General features: G+C 40.7%; 1 protein-coding gene across 1 annotated transcript; it reads right to left on the bottom strand.

The window, feature by feature from the left end:
• Positions 1 to 5,652: 5,652 nt before the first annotated feature.
• Positions 5,653 to 22,633, bottom strand: Rnf11 (ring finger protein 11). Its single transcript, XM_005072116.4, has 3 exons — positions 22,050 to 22,633; positions 9,501 to 9,670; positions 5,653 to 7,488 (listed from the first exon to the last, which is right to left on the bottom strand). The coding sequence occupies exons 1-3, from the start codon at positions 22,170 to 22,172 to the stop codon at positions 7,317 to 7,319; spliced, it is 465 nt and encodes a 154-aa protein (XP_005072173.1). The 5' UTR covers positions 22,173 to 22,633; the 3' UTR covers positions 5,653 to 7,316.
• Between the last annotated feature and the right edge of the window lie 13 nt (positions 22,634 to 22,646).

Below are 22,646 nucleotides of genomic sequence, written 5' to 3'. Positions count from 1 at the left end.
TCCCTAAAGTTAGGTAAAAAGTTCAATACTGACTAACAGCATAATAAACTCAAAACCAATCTCATTTGGGAGCCTGAAAATGCATTCCTAAATGAGCAACCATAATTGTTTCTATTGCACAAAGCCAGCTAAAAGCCACAGAGCTCTTTGGAGGCATACATTTGATAAGCAGACATCCAGACAGAGGTATCACAGCTACCACCTTGCAAACAACTGGGGAGGGCTGTTAGGACATCTAGATAGACATGGTGACACACTGCAGTGGTAGGAAGAATGGTGGTGGCACATGCCGTTAATTCCAGCAGCATCCAGGAGGCAGAGGCAGGTGAATTTCTTAGTTCCAGGACAGCCAGGGCTATATAGAAACTCTGCTAAAAATAAAAATAAATTCGATACACTGCTACATACTGAGTTCAAGGTCGGCATGGATTATATGAGACCCTATCTTAACCATTCATTGAAATGGGAAAATTTTTTTTTGGTTTTTTTGAGACAGGGTTTCTCTGTGGCTTTGGAGGCTGTCCTGGAACTAGCTCTTGTAGACCAGGCTGGCCTCAAACTCAGAGATCCACCTGCCTCTGCCTCCCGAGCACTGGGATTAAAGGCCTGTGCCACCACTGCCCAGCTAAAAAAAAAAAAGTCTTTGCTCTATCTGCTAGTTGCTATCAAACTAGTTGTAATCCTTATAAGTACCCTATGAGGTAGGGACTGGCTGCTTTCAAGATGAGAAAACACAGGTTAAATCATCACAAAGATCTGCTGAAGCCAGGCAGCTGAATTCTAAAGCCTACTTTGCTAAATTCCTGGCCAATTTATCAGTTTAATGTTTAACTCACACTGAATCTTGGGGCACTTTTAAAGAAGAGGTACTAGCTAATTCCACCTTTGGAAATCTTTGTTAACACATGGAGTATGTTTATGATACAGGCCCCTGTGTTTTGCAAGGCATCATGAGACACTGAGGTCTAACCTAAGTTCAACAAAGCCAAACAAACAAAATCAAAACCATCCAAACAAAAACAATAGTTGCAGGCTCAATGGGTAAAGTTGCTTGCTGACAAGTATGAAGACCTGAATTTGGATCCTTGGCATCCATGTTAAAAAAACAAACAAACAAAAACCAACAAAAACCTAGATGCAGAAGTGTACATCTATAATTGACTCCCGAGACAGGTGGATTCCTGGAGTGCAACTTCTCCCACCCTCCCCCACCAAACAAAAAGAACTAGCAAGATTCTGACCTCAATCTATGACTGATACATACACACAAACTTGTTCATGAAAATCATTGAGGCATGGAAATTGATCCCTAGCTGGACAGATAAATTCTGATTAAACTGTACAGTTGGGAAGGCTACAATATATGCTAGAGGTGGTTTACAGTAGGAAATAGGAACAGTAAGGGTGGTATAATGCTTGACATTCGAACCTTTTAAAAAATTCATTTTTAGGACTGGAGATATGCACTTCCTGTTTTTCCAGAGGACCAAGTTTAGTTCCCAGCAGCTATGTTTGGTGGCTCACTTATCATCTTCAACTCCATCCAGCTCCAGGGGTATCTGGTGCCTCTACCAACAACTGTACTCATATGTGTGTGTATAATATATGTATTATTATAACATTATATTAATACCTATTATTAATATGTATAATATATAATACACACACACTTATAGATAGCAGTGAACTGTCTGAAATGGATGCTGGAAATTTAACTTGGGTCCTCTGCAAGTATAGTACATACTAAACAAACAGCTGAGCTCTCTCTCCAGGTCCCAATTATAATTAGTTTTTAGTTGGGTGTGGCAGCCTCATGCCTGTAATTCCAGCACTTGGGAGGCCAATGCAGGACAGCTCAGGCTATAGAATAAGACTGATTCAAGAAACTAGCCAGTGTTTTTTGTTTAGTTTTTCTGAGATGGAATCTCACTATGTAGCCTTGGCTGACCTCACAACACTCAGATTGTTCTGCACCACTAGGCCCAGACTCAACCAGTGTCTTAAAAATACTACCTGCTCACTGTGTTACCCCCTATTTTAGTTAAAACAAACACTAGGAGTGCTTGCTTAAGCAAACACATCACACCTACCAGTTCACATGATCCATGGGTCAGAATCCTAAAAAGGAAAAAGTCCTGGGGGGAACCAACAAGATGGTTCAGTTTGACACGCAGGCCTAATGACCCAAGTTTGATGACTGGCATCCACAAGTGGAGAGAACTGATTCCCAAAGTTATCCTCTGCCCTCTACATGCCTGCTAAGTATCATGATGTTACCAAGGATTATGTAAGTCACACACAGCACATTTCCCTAAGTGAAGGCAGGGCCTGACCTTTGGTGTGATTAAACTGGGCCATCTCTAGTGCCGCCATTAACTAAGGCTACTATAATTCTTGGCTTTGCCCCTCTATTAGACATTCTCTTCTAGTGGCTTTTTTACATGACAGGGTGCATGGCACTTCAGGGCTCCTATCCTTAACAACTTATGATTAGTGGCACAAAGGGTTTAGTCTAACTCCAGTATGCAAAATGCATGGAGGGACAAAATTTGGCTTGGCTCAATGTCTATCACTCAGGCAAGAAGTTCAAATTCTAAATCTGACCACTATCAGCATCATTTGTGAACTTAAGGAAATTCAGACCTCGAAATTGTAGGCTTAAGGCCCAGAAAGTCTTCCAGATGAATCTGATGCACACACGATACTGAGACACTGGCTAAGAGACTAGGCTTATGAGAAAATTCAATCCGATTTCCTGCTGTTCCTTCTTGCCACCTCCCAATCCCTTGAGACTAGGTCTCCTTGTGTAGTGTTGGCTGGCCTAGAATTGCCTTTGGTTTCTATGCGCCACCATGCCTGGCTTTGCACTCTTTATGAGACCTCCATCCCTATCAGAAATGTCCAGATTCATTAAAGTTTCGTTTCATTTATAAAACAAGTGTCATACTTTTGTGGGGCTTATTCTGATAGGCCAGATGGCAGAGGCCTATGAAAAGAGGCAGCCAGCCATTTCATCCCAGTTTGGATTGTCTTTTCATGTTTCTAGGCAGGGTTTCTGTGTTGCCCTGGCTGTCCAGGCTCTGTAGATAGATCAGACTGGCCTTAAACTTGCCTCTTCCTCCTGAGTGCTGGGATTAAAGGTGCACTCCAACGCTGCCTGGCTGGATTTTATCTTCAGTTAAACAGGAGTTTTAAGCTGGCGGATAACATCATTCAACTGATCCATAACATTTTAGCTACTATGTAAAGAATGGATTATCTGGGGTTAAATGTGGCCTACAATTTCAACTGTTTCTGGTTTGTCTGAAACACAAAAATATTGTGCCTTCTTTCACCAGAATTAGATCATTACTTGGTAAGAGTTGGCCTTTCATAGTCATGTAATGGTAGAAGTAGAGAACCAACTCTACAAAATTATCTTGACCCCAACATGCACACTATGGCACCTACTTACATTCTCCCCGCCCATCTTTCTCTCCTCGATGCCCGCCCCGCCCCTACACAGAGGCACACAGTGTATGGAAACTGTAGAGCAGAGGGCAGGGTCCAGAAGATTCAAGGTGCTGAGGCACAGCCATGTCCCAAGTTGAGGACCTAGAGCTGAACTAGACCCAGAAGAGACAAAGTTAAAGACACACAAGAAGGTCCTCTCCAAGCGGGACCTCCTTTTCAATACCCCAGATTGTTCTCTGACCTTCAGGTGTACACACACGTGATACTCACAAGTCTTACATAAAGAGTGATACTTTCGTCAATGTTAGCCATCAGTGCCTAACGTTCAGTGTTTTTCGTGAAAAAGTAATTCTGAACTGGACTGACAGCCATACCCCACTTCCAGGCCTTGCTCTTTTCCTCCTGTGTGCAGATGAGAGGTGGCATCTCTCAGCTTGCTGCCCCTGCTTCATGACTTCACTACCATTATGTAAATCTAGCCTGTCCTTTGGAGCAAGTGATCCTAAATAAATTCGTCCTTTAGTAACAGAAAAGTAATTACTACAGAGATTGAAAAATTAGATTTACTCTCCCCAGGCTTCTCTAACACAAACAGTGAAAATCCTTTCACGGACCATTTTTGACACTGCTTTGGAAAACAGGTCAATCAGGTGTCACAAACTGTGTTTTTGCTGCTTCTTTCCCCCAACCCATAAGGATACTTAAATTCAAGTAGGTAAATTTAATAAAAGCCAACAACTTTCCCTGTGTTCATAAATTTCAAAACTAAAGGTTAAAAATTAGTTTGAGCTTATTACTTTAGTTAAGATACATTTGCATTTAGGTTCAAGCAAATGACTAAGAAATGACTGCTACTGCTATAAATGGTAATTTATACCCATAATCCCAGTATTGAGGAAACCAAGACAGGAGGATTGCCACAAGTCTACCTGAACTACACAGTGCATACTAGGCCAGCTTGGGTTTCAAGGTAAGATCCTATCTCATAGAAGAGTAGATTGTTTCTTTCATAGGTAATGATACTGTTGTTGGTACTGAGGTTGAACTCAGGGCCTCTAGTGAGGAAGGGAGGTACTCTAGCACTGAGCTTCACATGCCAGCATATCACTGATATACTTAATCAGGTAAATCTAAGAAACTCACCTTCTCTCCTTACCACTCTAAGTCAAGACCACAGGTCATGCTGGTTTAACAAGGTTTTTTAAATGCTTCTTTCTGGGTAGGAGAGATGGCTCAGCACTGGCTGTTCCCAGAGAGGACTCAATTCCCAGCCCCACATGGAGGTTCACAACTGACTCCATTTCCAGGGGATTTGATACAGTGTTAGACATGTAGGCAAAAATACCCATACACATAAATAAAATTCTAAAAATGCTTTCCCCAACAAAGGTATGTTTCATGTAAGGAACCTTAATGCCCTATGTTCTGTGAGATAATACACAGATATACAACACAGGGGTGGGAGTAAATCTTCCAATACCAATTTAAGAGATTACTTATAAGAATGTGACCAGATGGTAGTAAATACAAAGCAATGAGAAATACTTCTCTATGCTTTAAATTGATCTATAAAGACAATGACTTGGAATGACTAAAGGATGACCCTAAGCTGACTTGCCTATTTTTGCCTGACATACACACAGAGATATAGAACAAATATAGTCTTTAAAAAAATACATAAACTTGAAAGTAATTAAGCTTATGTGTAGATTTTTTAAAGCTTGGAAACATGTAACCAGTTCTTAACTTTTTTTTTTTTTGGTTTTATGAGACAGGGTTTCTCTGTATTGTTTGAGGCTGTCGGTCCAGCCCAGCCTCGAACTCACAGAGATCTGCCTGCCTCTGCCTCCTGAGTGCTGGGATTAAAGGCGTGCGCCACCACCGCCCGGCCCAGTTCTTAACTTTAAGCCCTTCATGGCTCTATTATAATCTTAACATGGTATATGCAGAATAAAGACAAATACAGGAAGTGCCCAAGAGTACTCAGCTCTCTACTGGTCCCTAAGGCTCAAGTTTTTGTTTTTGTTTTTTTTTTAAACCAAAGACTGCAACATGAAAGACAACTGGGAAAATTCATTTACTAATTTTGAGAACCTAGGAAAAAAGTCTGACTATAATATTTGATGACACAAATGTGTATAATTAGAAAATATAATAATAAAAAGAATTATCACTGAAAATATAGCACAACTCCAGCTGTTTCCTCCAAATTTACTTTATAATTGGGTGGATATAAATTAATAAACAGAAATTAAGCAAGATATATGTAACAATTTAACAGAACCTGATAATCTAATTTCAGTATTTTCCAAGTTCATCATTAATTCATACCATCATGGAGTTTGTTGGGAAATTAAGCAACATGATTGGATGTCAATTAACTATGACATAATTTCTTCTATAATGCAATGAGGAAGAACCTTCAAGAAACTTTTGATGTAAAAAAGTGTTAGATACTCAACACAATATAAAAGAATCATTTCTGATTTGTTAGGTGGAGAGCTCTTTTGCTCATCATTTTTAACTACAATATCACTGAGTTGAAGGAACAAATCACCTTGAGAACAGAAGGAAAAATAACACATGCTAAATGGGTAAAACATTACATCTTTACTAGACCATCTCTACCTCGAACACTTGAGAAGTTTAGAGACTTGGAGTATTCTTACATTAATTGCAAGAAAAAGGAAGGAGAAGTTCCTTTGAGATCACAACTATGCAGTCATGTGGTTATACAAATCCTGCTGCATTGGTATGTGAAACATGAAACACATTTACCTTTCTTGTCAGTCACCTAGCAAGACTTAACAGACACTTCTCCAAGAAACAGACTAGATGTGTTTCTGTAACTCCATAACCTCAGCACTACAGTAATAAGAGATGCAGTATCCTTTTGCTGTGGTTCCAGACAGCAGGGAAAGAGGTCATAGGAAAGAGAATCAAAACTGTTACAGCTGAAAAACTACTTGTTAAGTTTCACCATGGTGCCACCTTCATTTTTACATAAGTGTGGTGGCATAGTTCAAAGCTCAATAAATCAGAAATATTAATATTTAAAGTTCAACTTGACTTTCAATTATCACCATATTAACAACCAAACAATAAGATAAGACACACAAGGAAGGGGATATCAAATCAATTTTGCTAGCGTTGGTTTCCTGACACATCAACTCATTTTTAATAGAAAAGGGATAGTGCATCTCAGTTTGCTTACAAGCTAGGAGATCACTTTGAATTCTGCATTTCCTAACTGCAAACAGAATATAGCACTTACAACAGGTTATAAATAAACTGGTTTTCAAGCACAGAGCCAGCCCCAACGATATAATACACTATTTAAAAAGACCTAAGGCAATGAATTCCATTTCCAATGGAAAAAAAGAACTGTGCAAACAAGCTTACAACTACTTTTTTGTGCCAGTGTTATAAAATGTAGCTTTTAATAAAACCTTGACCCAAATGCCAGTAACTTTTCAGAAAAGAATTTGGGTGGAAGGGAGAAGAAACTTATTTCATTTAGGAAAAATAACTATCTTTTTCCTAATCTTCAACACACACAATTTAAACATGTACAGTTGCTGTAACACTTTACACAATTCCTATGTACTGGAGCAAGAACAAGGTCTAATAACAATTGTATCTTAAACACTGGGTCAAGGCTTTACATAAATACCATCCATCCTACTTTCCCCGTAAGTCTCTAAAATATCACATACTTTCCTCAACATCTGCAGCCATCCAGGGATTTTTAGGAAACTTGTGCATGATCTTAATTCCTAATCCCTGGCTCTTTGGGCTCAGTGACAAAAGATCAAAACCACCCAAAACGATGGTTCACTTGAAGTCAGACGAGAGACCCTGGCTCAATTAGTCTCATAGGACGAAAGCAGTGCTGCATCAACTGGCTCCATGCAGGAGGGGCACGTGAAGGATCTCATCAGCCAGTCATCTATACAGTCCAGGTGATAGATGTGCATGCACGGCAGAAATCGAATTGGGTCCCCATAAACAAAGTCCATCATACAGATCACACACCTGTAGAGACAAGGAAGAAAGGAAATTTTACCTAAGTGGTCTATCCCAGAACATTCTTTGCAAAGGCAGTTAACCCAAATGCACACACAAGCAAAGTACACACCTAAGGTAAATATATCTTCAAAATATTTTTAAAAGTTCCCCTGTTAACTCAAAGCATACAAATTGAAATTTTCCTAACATGTGATGAGCAATATTGGTCTCTTATAAGTTAAGCCTTGAGAGCAACTAAATTGAGTAAAGAGAAACTCATGCTGTGCCTGAAAATAGTTACATTATTACAGGAGACATCTGTGATGCTTTAGGTAGGAAATCAGAGCAACTGTTTCCTTGCATTGAGTTTTCAGAGTAAACAGCAGTAATTTTCATTATCAACAGCATGTACAAACTGTAGCTGGACCTGGAGTGGTGGTGCACTTTTATCCTTCCAGTTCTCTGAAGACAGAAGCAGGTGGATTTTTGTGAGTTTGGCAGGCAGTGGTAACACACCTTTAATCCCAGCACTGGGGAGGCAGTAAGTTAGAAATGTCTTCTTAGCACATTTTCAAGTCTACTGCATTTTTCTATAGGTTTAAGAAGAAACCAAACTCTACAGAAGTTCAAAGCTAGTACCTCTAGGCAGCCCTTGCTCTTAAGTACCAGTATTAATCAAATGGTGCTATAGCTCAAACAAACATTAATATAGTAAATTAGATGATCTGTGTTGGTAAGTTATTTCTCAAAATAGTTGTCCCTGTAAAATAAAATTCATTAGGCTTGAAAAAATTACTTTCAGAAGTTATGAAAGAATTCTCTCATATCACTAAAAAATTTTTAATGGTTGCGGTTAATGACAAACTTTTTCCCCATGGGCTTATGTGTTTGAATACTTGGACCCCAGCCATAACACTGTTTGGCTAGTAAAATCTTTACACAGGCCTGAAGGGCATACAGCCTTGCCATCTATGCTGGCATTTTCTTTATTAATAATTATCATGGGAGGGTCTGGACCACTGCTAGCAGTGCTAATCCTGGCAGGTGTTACTGGGAGGTATAGAAAAGCAAGTTGAGCAAGCCATGTTGGGAGTAAGCTAGTAAGCATCATTTCTCCGTGCCCTCTTAACTTCCCTGGATGATGGACAGTAGTAACCTTTTCCCTCCAAGTTGCTTTGGCCAGTGTTTCACAAAGTCACTAACACACTGTTCCATTCTAGTTCTCAGCTTGTCTATTAGCACCATGTGAACAGTCACCACCCAGTCCTACAACATGGACAAGAAGAAGTCCTGTTGCCATGCCTTTCCCACTATGAGACTGGGGTTCCCTTGAAATCATGAGTTAGAATAAAGCCCTCCTCCCTTAAATTGCTTGCTAGTTGTTTTATCACAACAATTAGAAAAATAATATAGCCAAATGCCCTAATAAAGTCTTTTTCATGACAGGGTTTTGCTGTGTTGTCCTGGAGCTCAATGTGTAGACCAGGCTGGCCTCAAACTCAAGAGATCTGCCAGCCTCTGCTACCTAAGTGCTGTGATTACTCAACTATACCTCTATTGTTGGACATTTATGGTGTTTATATTTTTACCCCTCAATAAAACTACAGTAAACATTTTGTGCCTAAAGTTTTAGTATGTATTTGGCATGTGATGGGGTATAAATACTGAGGACAATTTAATTTAGCTCAGAGTTCAAGAGATTTAACTCTTTTTTTAAAAACTCCTTGGAAAACTGATAAATTGCTTTCATAAAATAAAACTACCAGAAATGTCACATTTATATAGGTAAATGGTTTTAACTGTCATCAAATGTCATGTAAATGAACACGCAACAGCTATATTGGTCAGAATGCAAGACTTCTCCTTTATTGCTATATTTAACTTGGGTTTTCCAGTCTAGAATTTCATAAAACCATAAAAAGCCAAATTCAGAAAGCTAAAGTTTATGGTTGGAATTACAGCTTAGTGGAACACCTAGGTTCAATCTCCAGTATAATCAAAAAAAAAAAAAAAGCTACACACAAAAAAGTATTACTTACTCTCGGATCTTTTTTTCTGATCCATCTCTTCCAGGGTCATAAACTCCTTTAGGCAGATGCTGTATAAGGCCTATTCTTTGAGCTATTCTAATTTGCTCCTCTTCAGTCAACTGAGTTGCTAGCCTAGTCTGGCTAGGTGTTGGATGATAGACAGGAACGGGAACTTGCTCCTAAATATGAAAAGTGCAGGAAAAAAATTAAAACCCATTTTGTGGGGTCTATTAAATTACTTAGCCAGAGAAGGACATACATACATACATACATACATACATACATACATACATACATACATACACTGGGCCTTGTATTAAGTGGGAGGCTGGATAATCAAGCAGCAGTCTATATGATCAAGAGAGACCCTTTATGCTATAACTAAGAACGTGGGCATCTTCATCTTAGATATTTAGTAAGCAAATTTCAATGCAGACAAGTCCTACTATGTTGCTTATTAACTACGTATAAGATTGATCAAGTTATAACATTTGTGCCTCAACTTCTCATATTTAAAGAGGATTACTATAAAGGTTAAGTGGCAATTTTAAGTGTTGTCCTTACCATTGTACATTAATACACATGAAAGCTTAAATATGTATCAGCTAGGATTATAACTCTGCTACTCTATGACTGCAGAACAGCATTTCAAAATCAACAAAGAAATGTACTGGAGCCAGATGTGGTCTCACACACCCAACAGAGATTGAAAATCAAGGCCAGCCAGGGCTACATTGTGAGTTGTAGGGGCCAGCTTGAGCAATACAATGAGACTTTGACTCAAAAACTTGGAAAAAAAATCCATTGGATAATAGTGAAAGTAAATTTTATAAAGTCATTATGACAAGGGCTGTCTATATTTGTTCCTGTTTCTTTTCATCTTTAGTTTAAGCCAAGGTCTCTCTATGCAGACCAGGGTAGCCTCCAACTTTACCTGCCTCAATGTTGGGATTAAAGGCTCTGCTCCTTTGTACAGCACAGTCTTTGATAGGATGGAACAAAGGCTACTAAAAATGTAACCTACCCTAAGGTTTCATTTCAGTTTATTGTATCAAACATTTCCTGGAATCTGTAGCCCATTGTTAAATACCTAATTAAAGCTTGAGTTCAAGCCATAACACTTGAATATTTTGGTTTTGTTTTGGAAGTATATTTTTAGGAGTGTACTCACTTCTGCCACCTCCTCTTACCTCAAAATATGAGCCTTAAATGTTTACCAATTAATCATTTTCTATATACAAGGAAACAGCACAAAAATAATTGTGAGTTTATGAAAAACCACTAATTAGTAGAAACATTGGCCTTCAAAAGTCTGTAAGCACAAAGCATCAGTAGGAAGCTTGCCAAAACATACTTGAAGACTAGTTGTTTTTTAATGGAAAGGCCCTTATATTTTCACAAGAATAATGTATGAGTCCACTAGCTGTAACCAGTTACTTTGCATTTGATCTAACAGTAATTAATCTGTGCTCCAGACAAATAATTCCAACTCAAATCTGCCTGATTTGGGGGGGGCATGCCTTTAATTCCCCACATTTGTGAGGCAGAGGCAGGCAGGAATACACAGAGAAATCTTGTCTCAAAAAACAAAACAAAATAGAAAATTTAAGGTACTCATATAACTCATATACTCATTTAACTTGGTTCCAAAACCAACTGTATTTCTGTTCCTTTTACAACCTTCTTAACTGTGAATTTCCAAGTTGTCTATCTAGGTTTATGAGTTTAAAGTATGATTGGGGGAGGGGAAGGAAATGCATTTCATAGAATTTCAGACCTGGCACTTTTGGCATATTAATACCCCTGAACCTCAGGGTTCCACACAGCCAATCAGAAGATCCCTGCCCTTTTTTAATGTTATACTGGCAAGTGATCTGATACATACATATAATCCTAGCACAGTGGAAGTAGAGGCAAGATTGCTTCTAGCTTTAAGACCAGCCTGATCTATATACCAAGTTCTAGGTGCAAATCTCAACTAAATAAAGAGGTAAGGAAAGCACAAATAATACAGGAGCTCGGCATCTAGGCCGCTCTATGATGACCTCATTTAGTCACCCAAAGTAGCTAGTTTATCCTGATTCCTCCAACTTCTTCCTTTCCCTTTATTCTGATTTTTCCCCCTTTAGTTATATTTCTGTATTTAGTGTCTGAGGTCAGAGAACTTGGGAGAGTTCATCCTCTCCTACTATGTGGACCCAGGGGATTGAACTCAGGTTCACATTTGGAATAGCTATTTGCTGAGCCATCTCAAGCCTTTTTGAAACAGGGTCTTGATGTGTAAGCCCATGCTTACAATATGGGATTCATAACTGGAGAAGCAAATATACTTCAAAAATAGTATTTTCCTTAATACTTGTTTCTCGCATGAATCTTCAGGGGGGCTGAGGGGGGAGATATGAAAAGTATTTGCCCTAAGGGGATAATTTCAAAATAAAAAGTTCCTCCAGATAATTCTGCAGTACTATAAAATAAACAGAAGATAAAAAAATATGGTGATTAAAATGCTCAGACAGGACAAAGGTAAATGGGGTTAAATACTCACCCCCTCAAAAAAAAAAGGCATGTTTTGAAAAACTAAGAAAATTCTATATAACATTTGCTGTTGTGTTGAAGATCAAACCCATGGCCTTGTACATTTCCAGCTCCTATATAGAATAACAAATTTTGTCAATAATACTTGGGTCCTAACCTTAACATAAACCAAGAAAGAAACAAATGACAGGCAGCATGCCTTTAATCCCAGGACTCAGGAGGCAGAGGCAGGAGGATCTCTGTGAGTTCAAGGCCAGCCTGGTCTACAGAGTGAGTTCCAGGCAGGCTACAAAGCTTCAGAGAAATCCTGTCTTGAACCCCCCGCCCCAAAGAAACAAATGCAAATGTAAAATGTGCCTTTAATCTGAGCATGAGGCAGAGGTCAACATACTGTGTTCCAGAACAGCCAGGGCCACACAGAGAAACTCTGCCCCTTCACTCCCCCAAAAGAGAAAATGTAAAGTATGTCTGTACTATAAAGCTAGATTTAGTTCCAGCATGGCAGAGTAAACTCAGCAATTCGGATGGAGGCAGAAAATATCCTTGATAACACAGCAAATTTGAGGACAGCTTATGTTACATGAGACCCCCTCTCAAATTGTTTTATTCAAGTTAGAGAATGATACAATTTCTGAAACTAAAACAATGCAATGGGACATGCCTAAATAATATCCAAGGCTGGAAATAGTACAAGTCTGGCTTGTGGTGAAGGAAAAATAAAGTCACTTCTAAAGAATGCAGTCTGTCACCAACAGCTGTATATTTTCAACCAGCAGGAAATGAAAGCTCACTCTTGATTTTTCTCCTTCAACGATGCTGCTGGCACCACCTCCTCTCCAGCTGCAGTCTCTTACTGGGAATGTTTCTCTAAGTTTTGCCACACTTACATGTAAGTTCATAAAAAGGAAGATTCGGAATAGTTGGTATCAGTGTATGCTTTAGTTCAGATGATTCATTTTGACCATAAAGGGTAGGGGGAGAAGAGCAACAAAGCAAGATTACATTTACATGATACATACGAGGAGAAATAAAAGCCTGCATATCATCTATGATAGGAAAACACTTTATATTTAATAGTATTAAGCCAGAGTGGCCTGCATGTCTGAAAAGAGCACTCCAACCAAGGAGGTGGGCTGGTATTTTTGTTTAAGGCAGGTTCTCATGTAGCCTACACTTGTTTAGAAGCCAAGGATGAACTTCTGATCCTCCTGCTTCTATATCCTGAGATGCTGAGATTAGTCATGTGCTACATCTATAAGATGATGTGTCCAATACATCCTCACATCCAAACCTTCACGTAGATTAAGCAAACAAGAACTCTACCATTTGGGTGAGCTCACAGATGACTGCAACTCCAGAGGATATGATGATTCTCTCTTCTGACCTCTGTGGGTATCTGCACTCTTGTGCACATACCCACACAAAGGCAGAAAAAAACTTGTAGTCAGGCATTGTGGTGTACACCTTTAATCCCAGTGCTTAGGAAGCAGACCCAGATATGTGAGTTTAAGACCAGCCTGGTCTATGTAGTGAGTTCTACAGAGATACATAGTGAAGTCCTGTCTAAAATTAATTTCAGAGCTAGAGAAAACAGCTCAACAGCTAAAGGAACTCGTCACTAAGCCTGTCATACCCAGTCAGACTACCCAGGAACATGGTAAAGGAGAGAACTTCTAAATGTTCAGCCTCTACACATGGGTCATTGCACAACTACTTCCTACCCTTTTCCCCATTCTCCCTCCACACAAAATAAAGCAAACATGTACTTAGGCACCCCTCCACACACACACAATTAAATACTATTTTGTAGGTTTTCATGTTCATAAAATTATGCATTATCAATTTTAGAGAATTTTGTTCTCCTTCCTGCCTTCATTACCTGTATTTGTAGATTTGCCTATTTGCACATCTCCTGTAGACAGAATTATACCATTATATATCCTTTTGCCTGGTGTAGTGAGTGGCTGCCTTCCATTCCAGTACCAGAATCCTTAGGCATAAGGATTGAGTTCAAGGCCTGCCTGAGCATAGTCAATTTTATGATAACTTGGGCTACAGTATGAGATACTGCCTCAAAGGGGGAAGGGAATTTTAGCAATTTTTTGTGGCAGGCCGTTCACTCAGAATGCTTTCAAAGCTTACCTACACTCTAGCATGTATTAGAACTGCATTTATGCTTGCTTGGTGAAGCAAGCCTTTAATCCCAGCACTCAGGAGGCAGAGGCAAGCGGATATCTGTGAGTTCGAGGCCAGCCTGGTCTACAAGAGCTAGTTCCAGGACAGCCTCCAAAGCCAGAGAAACCCTGCCTCAAAAAAAGCAAAATAAATAAATAAATAAATAAATAAATAAATAAATAAATAAATAAAAGAAAATACACTTTGGACATTTCTCTGGTACACACAAGCTTTTGAAGAACTGCCAACTCCAAAACCACTTTGAATTTACAGGAATGACTAAGTGATAGTCCCAGTTTTCTCACCATCACCAGAACTTATTTTAACCACTCTAGTAGGTATGAAATGGTAGCTGATTGTGAATAGTGTTAATCATCTTTTGGTTTGCTGCTCTTTTTAAAAATTAGGACCATCTTTTTTATAGGTCAAATGACTTGTGAAGATTTTTGTCTATGAATCTTTTCACCTATTGTTCTTTGTAGTATGTTGCAGGAGATTTGTTTGTTTTACCTCTCAGAGACTGCCAATGGAGGGTGGGAGTCCACATTCAGCGGGACAGAGGACCATACAGCTTTCTGGCCTACTCAGAGGAAGCTATAGGGACACAGAGAAGGAATAGAGGGGGATAGGAAGATGGGCAGGTTTTTCAATCCAGGAAGGTGAAGAAAGCAGGTGATCATTTCTCCATTAGTCAGTGTATCTCTCAGGTTTATTCCCTAGTACTTAACTCCTGAGTTAATTTTTAATAAAACAATAAAGTCTCAATAGTAGTCCACGTGTCTGTTTCCTTTGCTGAAGGTGCAAAGGATCTTGTCCAGGGCTTTGAACATGTCAGACAAGTGCTCTCCCACTGAGCTATATACCTCCAGCTGCCACAGCACAAGTTTTTAATTTTGATGAGACAAGTATATTTTCTGATCACTTGAGCTTTTGGCATCAGATTTAAGCAAGTTTTATCTAACCCAAGACCATGAGGATATATTGTTTGCAGTTTGGTTTTGTTTTTCTATAGCCCAGTCTGTATGAACACATTAACAACCCCCACCACCACCAATATTGCATGAGTGTAGTTCTTACATTTAGGTGTATGGAGCATTAATTTTTGTATGACAGGGAAAAGGAAACAGTTTGACATGTGTATATACTACTTCCTGTTCGAAAAATGGTTTTCTTTGGGTTGGGGGAACACACACGCTAACATGGAAGGGAGAATTCTCACCAGACCTCACCTCTTGATAAAGAATTATAGTCAACTAGTGACAGCTGATAAGGATCTCTTCAACAAGGATAAGCTCCTAATTGGTTATCCAACTCCTTAAAGCTTTTTTTGGGGGGGGTTCAGACAAGGTTTCTCTGTGGCTTTAGAGGCTGTTCTGGAACTCGATCTGTAGACCAGGCTGGCCTCGAACTCACAGAGATCCGCCTGCCTCTGCCTCCCGAGTGCTGGGATTAAGGCGTGTGCCACCAACGCCTTTAAATTAAATTCTTAACTTAAAAAAATTCTTTAACACGGTCTCTCTACATAGCTCTGGCTGTCCAGGAATTCACTGAGATCCATCTGGCTCTGTCTCCAAATGCTGGCATTAAAGGTGTCACCATGTTTAGAGCCAGAGTTTGAGCTCTAGAACACACATGGTGGAAAGAGAATCCCTGCAAGTTATCCTGACCTCCACATGTGTACTGTGACATGTGTCACTTCCTCATAAATAATAAATAAAAAAAAACAATTAAAAAAATCCAGCCATAGCTGGGTAGTGGTGGTGTACACCTTTAATCCCAGCACTCAGCACAGGTAGGTGGATCTCTGATCTGAGTTCAAGGCCAATGTGGTCTACAGAACAAGTTCCAGGACAGCCAGAAATGTTAGAAAGAAATCCTGTCTCAAAAACAAAATCCCAAGAAAATGTATACTTCAAATGTTTTAACAGTACATCAAAAGCAGCTTATTATACTTATGCCCACACAAGTGCACCTGAAGTTGCATGGGCACACATGTGCACCAGCAACAAAACTGAACCAGAGAAGGCAAAACTGTTCAGTCCAGTTGAACTACAAGTTGTATAAGAGAAAATACGGGGCTATAAAAGAACTGGAAAGGCAGAGTGAAACCACAACTTTGAGTACTAAGAGATCAGTGATTAGTCACAAAGAACCACTAAGGATTAATCCACCATGGATCTGATCTGGGACAAGGTAGAAGGGAAAGGGTAGAGAAGACATCAATTAAGCTATGTTGCAGGAATTAATGAGAATTAATACAGGAGAAAAAGGCACACTTCTATGCTAGTCAGTCAAATAGTCACTGGGTGTCAATATTTTGATTTGTTTTTCAAACAAGGTCTGATGTCATGCAGGTTGGCCTTGAATGTCTGCCTCCACCTCCTGCATTTCTACAGTATTTATAGTGCTGTGTACACCAATGAGAAAATTTGAAGCTTACTATATCATTCTCATTTAAGAAGTGGATCTGGAAAAACAAAAATTATGAAATTACTAACAGCTAAGCTAGGTATGGTAGAACACACCTTCTCTGGACTGCTATCTGTTCTATATAACTAGTTTCAGACAAGCAAGGGCAACTTAAGCAAATATATTTTATGTATGTAAACCATACACATGCAAAAAACCACAGAGACCAATGTGGTTGGTGGAAACTGAATTTGGGTCTTGCAGGAGAAGCAACACTTTTAACTGCTGAGTCATCTCTCCAGTCCTCATTTTTAAAGAGAAGCTACTTTTAAAAAGTATATGAATAGATTGTTGTTTGTGCCTGCGTTTGTATACCAAATGCATGGAGGAACCCACAAGGCCAGGAGAGGGTGTTGGATCCCCTCAAACTGTAGTTGTAACCTACTATGTAAGTGCTGGGAACAAAAGTCAGGTCCTCTGAACCATCTCTCCAAATCCTCTAGACTAGACCTTTTATTCAGAACTGTGGGTTCAGCTCACCTCATGAGCGCTTGATTTTGGATCACCAGCACCCACCCAAATATAGGCTGACAGGGCACAGTCAGGCACATTACATCTGTAATCTCAGTACTGGAAAGGAGCCAGCGAATTCAGCCAAATTGATGAGGTTCAGATTCAGAGAGACCCTATCTCACAAACACAAAGACCCTGTTTCAAAAAACCAAAAACAAAAAATCTCTGGCCTCCATGTATAGTCACACAAGCAAATGGCCATAACACAAAGAGAAGCCTTATTCAATCATAATTTAAAATATCCAAAATATAAATGCTGGTTTGTGAAAGGTGTTCTTTTTTATATTTTACATGTAAGCACTAGGTTCATGTGGGTCTAAAGCTAAAGGAAAGATGGTAAAGTGCCTGCAGTTAAAAAAGCTGACTTTGGTAGAGCTGGGTAGCTGAAGGCAGATGGATGGATCTGTGGGGCTCCCCAGCCAACCAACCTTGCACCAAACCAATGAGACCCTGTATCTCAAAAAAATTCAGGTGACGGCATTTGAGCAATGGTAGCTAAGGTTGTCATCCAGCCTCCATATATAGATGTACACACACAACCATACTCCCAAAAGAAAACCTTAGCTATAGTCCTTGAGTAGGACTAGAGTTAGGGCATCAGATCCTGTCTATCACCACAACAAAAAGTATAGAACAGGAGATGACTCAAACTTAGCTAGACATGATGGCTCCCACTTGAAATCCTAGCACCTGGGAGGGTGAAGCAAGAATGTCTGAAGTTCAAGGCCAGCCTGGATTATATACTATGAGACCCTGTCTTCAAAACAATCCATTTTAAACTAAAGACATTCCTTGATCTATAGTGAAACTAACCCTGATAAACCTACAGTAAATCGAAAATATCCTTAGGTTGAAGATGCATTTAGTGTTATCTTCCCTACCAACACCATAGCTTAGTAACACAGTACAGTTCAAAAGTATCAGTGATACCCTGGCTGAAGGAGAGCTGAAGGCGGCTGCCTAGCATCACAGAAGAGTAACATGGGTGTGGCGATGAAAGCCTGTAATCCCAGCACTTGGGAAGCTACTGAAGGTCAAGGTCAGCCAACGGTTTATAGCTTATGCTGAAGCTTGGGATACATATAAGCAAAACCAAAAATCTCCTGAGTATAAAATATCTCACTAGTCAAGGAAAAAAATTAAAAGTATAGACTACCATGTATTGTAGGATGAACAGGACAATCTATAAAAATACTGTAAAATTGACACACTGATCTACATAAGCTCCTCAACAAGAGTGTCATCCTCAAATTAACACACTAATACTTTATGGATAGAGATTTCAAGCATTCTTCCATACAATGTATACTTTGTGGCAGACGATAAATATGTAGGACAAAAATATAATACTTGTTTTAAACCAATTCTTATATTTAATATTATTGGCATTTGCTTTCTTATTTTCTTCCTAAAGACAAGTAAGTCAGGTGACCTAGACTGCCCTGAACTTTCCTGTTTTAGAGATTACAGGTGTGTTACCATATGATTATCAGAACTTCAATATCATCACTTGGAAGCCAGCCTGGGCTACAAGTGACCCTGCCTTTTAAAAAGTTTCAGGAATGTAACACAATATTTGCCTAGCATGTGTGAGACCCTGTGTTTGATTTCCAGTAGTACAGTTCCTCACCCAAAATTTCCCCCACTATAAAAAACAAAAAGGGAATCAGTCATGCATTCATGGTGAAACCTAGGGAGATCAGGACAAACATCTGAGACCTACACTATCTTAAGAACAGTCAGGAGGCCAAGAGTAGAGAACACTGTAAGAATTAACCATGGATCCATTAAGGTGCTTAGGAGAGTGCCTTGGTTCCATGACTCTAGCTGCTATGTTGAGAACATGGTATAGAGAAGGGTGAAACCAGGACCACATAGGAGGTTATTAAAGAAACCAGAACCTGCTATGGTGCTCACACCTGTAATCTCACTCAAGAGGTTGAGTCAGGAGCTCTGTCTCAGACAGAGGAGACCCAGTCTCAAAAGACAAGAGAAATAAAGAAAATAAGAAACAAACACCCAAGAAACAAATAAGGACTCCAAGCAAACGCTGGTCATAATGGTGTTTGTTTTGAGCTATGTTTCCTTTTGATGTACATATAAAACCCAGGGCCCCACATACTAAGCATGTACTCTACCACTAAGTTACCCGTCCAACCCAGAGAGTCAAGCCCAAATAATGTCTGCCAGTTATACTGTTAGTAGAAATAGCTGGACCTTTGCTTTACAGAGCTCTTGGCATACCTGAATACTGTACAACATAAATATGAGAACTATGTTTTAAGTACTAGTCACAGAGGGAATACAAACACATGCTACTTTAATTTTATAATCAGACATTTTTCATTTAAAGTTCTATTGCAACTGAATCTATTCTTCGTTCTTTGAGACAAGGTCTCACTCTTTATCCCTGGCTGGACTAAACTCCTGCCCTGCCTCCAACTCCCTACTCCTGGGATTAAACGTGTATGCCACTATGGCCAGCCTGTTTTTTGTTTTGTTTTGTTTTTGTTTTTTGAGACAGGGTTTCTCTGTATTGTTTTGAAGACAGTCCTGGAACTCAATCTGTAGACCAGGCTGGCCTCAAACTCAGAGATCTGCCTGTCTCTGCCTCCCCAGTTCTGAGATTAAAGGTGTGTACCACCAACAAGTCAACACTACTGTGGCTATTATGCTAATTATACACTATTACTTTGGACTAATGCTTCCCCAAGTCATGTAAAAAACAAATATTAGCAATATAGTATAAGGGAGCATTATTATTTCTACAGCTTTCTTTTTAAAAACTCTTGAGCTAAGGATTCATTCTATAGCCCAGACCAGGATAGAACTCACTGTGGAGAGCTGTCAGCAATCCTCCCACCCCAGCCTTCCATCCAAGCACTAGGATGACAGGCATGTGCTACCATGCCAGACAATTTCTTTTTACGTTCTCATCTTTTAAAGTAACCATTTTCTTTGTATTCATACTAACTCTGCATATCAGTATCCGGGTCATTCATTCATTTCAGGAAAAGGCAACCACATTTGATTTCAGTCAAAAAACACAATCCAAAAAAATTACTGGAAATAACAAAACCCATCAGGATCTAGTCCCTCTAGAAAGGACAAAAATATAGTTCCTACAAACTCCAAAACTACGGTAAGGATAACAGAGAAAACGGGTCAGATATTCAATTTTCCTAGAAAGACACTATGAGGTATAGACTTTTTGGGGAAAAGTTTGCTTATGACACCTAACTAAATACATTTGTTAAGTAGCTATTGTAGAGGGGGAAACAGTAAGCTATAGACACCTGAGAGAAAGGGCTGGTGGTATAGGCCTCTAAGTCTAGCTGAGGCAGTAGTTGAAGGCCTGTCTGACTGCATGACTTCATGAGACTGTTTTCAAAAAGGATGGGGGGTGCTGGAATTGTATCTCTGTAGTAGTGTTTTGCTAGCATGTACAAGGCTCTCAGCTCAATTCCTGCTACACCCAGATCTCATTTAGTATTAGAATCTGCTCCTGGAGCAATTTAAGCAAGTTGGGAGAAATGGGGTACATAAATATAGTAAATACTGCATTTTTATGTGACTGTGAGAACAGAGCTTCTATTCTTCCTTTATTTCAGTTACTGAGTCAGATGTTGGGGTAGAAAAGCACCTGGAAAATGTCCCAAATTCATCTTATACAAGGGGAGGGGAGACCCACAACTGCCTGAACAAAGATACTAAATTACTCTAGGCATGGTATTGCTCATGTGGAAGGTTCGTGGGGGACACATCCAGGAATTCAGGGAGGGAATGTCAGGACTGTAGACAGTGAGCTGAGTCCTTAAAGAGGATTAGATGTTCACCTGGGCAACCTGGGGCAAAAGCTCCTAGCAGCAAGATCACCTGGAGTGAAGACAGAATTGTCAACATCCTGGTTTGGTAAGCTTGAAACACATAAGCTTCTGCAAGGCTACAAAAAAGGTTGGACTAATATGCATGGAAGACCCTTGAAGGGGGTCGGAAATCAGCATATGTGATCACATAATGAGAAACTGGTTTACACAGAATTGAGAAAGGAAAACACTAAACTAGATAATGATGTCACCACATAACAAAGGAGACTGCCCAGTTAGAAAATCCACCTCTCCAGGAAAATACTGAAGAACTGAATTGAAGCCCACCTGGGAGTTTTCGCAGTATCATTGAGAAAGACCCATTCAAGAGTCTTTTGATAAAGAGTAACAGATGGCTAATTCCAAGTCATGCTGAAAGGTCTCCAAAGTTAAAGATAATCAAGGTTTTATTAAGTCAACTTATTTAAAAGGTGTGTCACAGGGGTGGAGCAAAAACAGGAGGAGCTTAAAAATTACCACATATGTATATATAAACAAGTAACTCTTTATGAAGCTGAGGCTAAAATCCCCACTTGGTATTCTACCTCCCAAGTAGATGGTAAAAAAGGCGTTCCACAGAACCAATTAACAAAGATAGGGGAGTGGGAAGGACTATAAACGAGAACACAATTATAAATAAAGGGGGGGTCACAACCTACCCACAACCCATAATCCTGTTGGCTGTCTGTTGAGGAAATCACACAACTCAGACATAAAGGCAGGAAAACCATGTCATCCTTAATTCCACAAGCTAAGTACCAGACACCGGCCAAGGGGATATGATCACATACTTTGATTCCTGAACTCAAGGACAGAAAACTGTCCCCAAACCGTGCCCAAGGGGAAGGCAAGAAGGGTCGTTCTCTACTCTGGGACTGGGCAGCAGACACCCTCAAGGCCAGCCCCGAAGGGTCAACGCCCCCCGAGGCTAGGCCGAGGAGGCCAAGGGCAGAGGGCCCCAGCCTCCTCTCGTCTCTCGCCAACACACACCCTCCCCTACCTGATATGGCGGCGGCGGCTCCTGATCTGGCTCCGTCCCCTCGCCAAAGCTTGCCCGGTCGGACTGAGACTCGTGAAGCAGGGAGATGTCATCCGAGGTCGGGGATTTGAGGCAGTTCCCCATCTTCCGGGGCTGAGGTGTGTGCGTGAGATCTGGGGTGGGGTGGGGAGGAAGAGAGCTGTGACCCGGTCTCTCGCACACTCAGCGGTGAGCTCGCCCGGCGCCGCGGGGTCCAAGGCGGCAGGCCCGGGGGCTCAGGCGGCGGCTCCCCCGCGCCCCGGCGCCGCCGAGGGGCCACTCATGCCAGCCCCCGGGGCAGGGGGCGCGAGGGTAGGCCGCGGGCTGCGCCGGGGTCGCGCCGGGAGCCTGAGGGGGGCGGGGGCGGGGAGACCGAGCGCTTCCCCCACCCCGCCCCCCGCGAGGCGGCGGCGGCCACGGGGCTGCTGGGCCTAATCCAGGTCAGGAGGGGGGGGCGCGGCCGTCGCGGCTGCCTCAGCTGCTGCCTCAGCTGCTGTTGCCCCTGCCGACGCTGGCGCCGCGGCCTGGGGCCTCATCCTACTCCGCCTTAGCGCGGCGGCGGCGGCCAGAACGAGGCCA

The sequence above is a fragment of the Mesocricetus auratus genome, unplaced genomic scaffold (genome assembly GCF_017639785.1).
Source record: "Mesocricetus auratus isolate SY011 unplaced genomic scaffold, BCM_Maur_2.0 Super-Scaffold_100014, whole genome shotgun sequence".
In the NCBI taxonomy this organism is placed as follows: Eukaryota; Metazoa; Chordata; class Mammalia; order Rodentia; family Cricetidae; genus Mesocricetus; species Mesocricetus auratus.
Note: the sequence above shows the minus strand (reverse complement) of the source record. Positions and strands in the feature narration are given on the sequence as shown.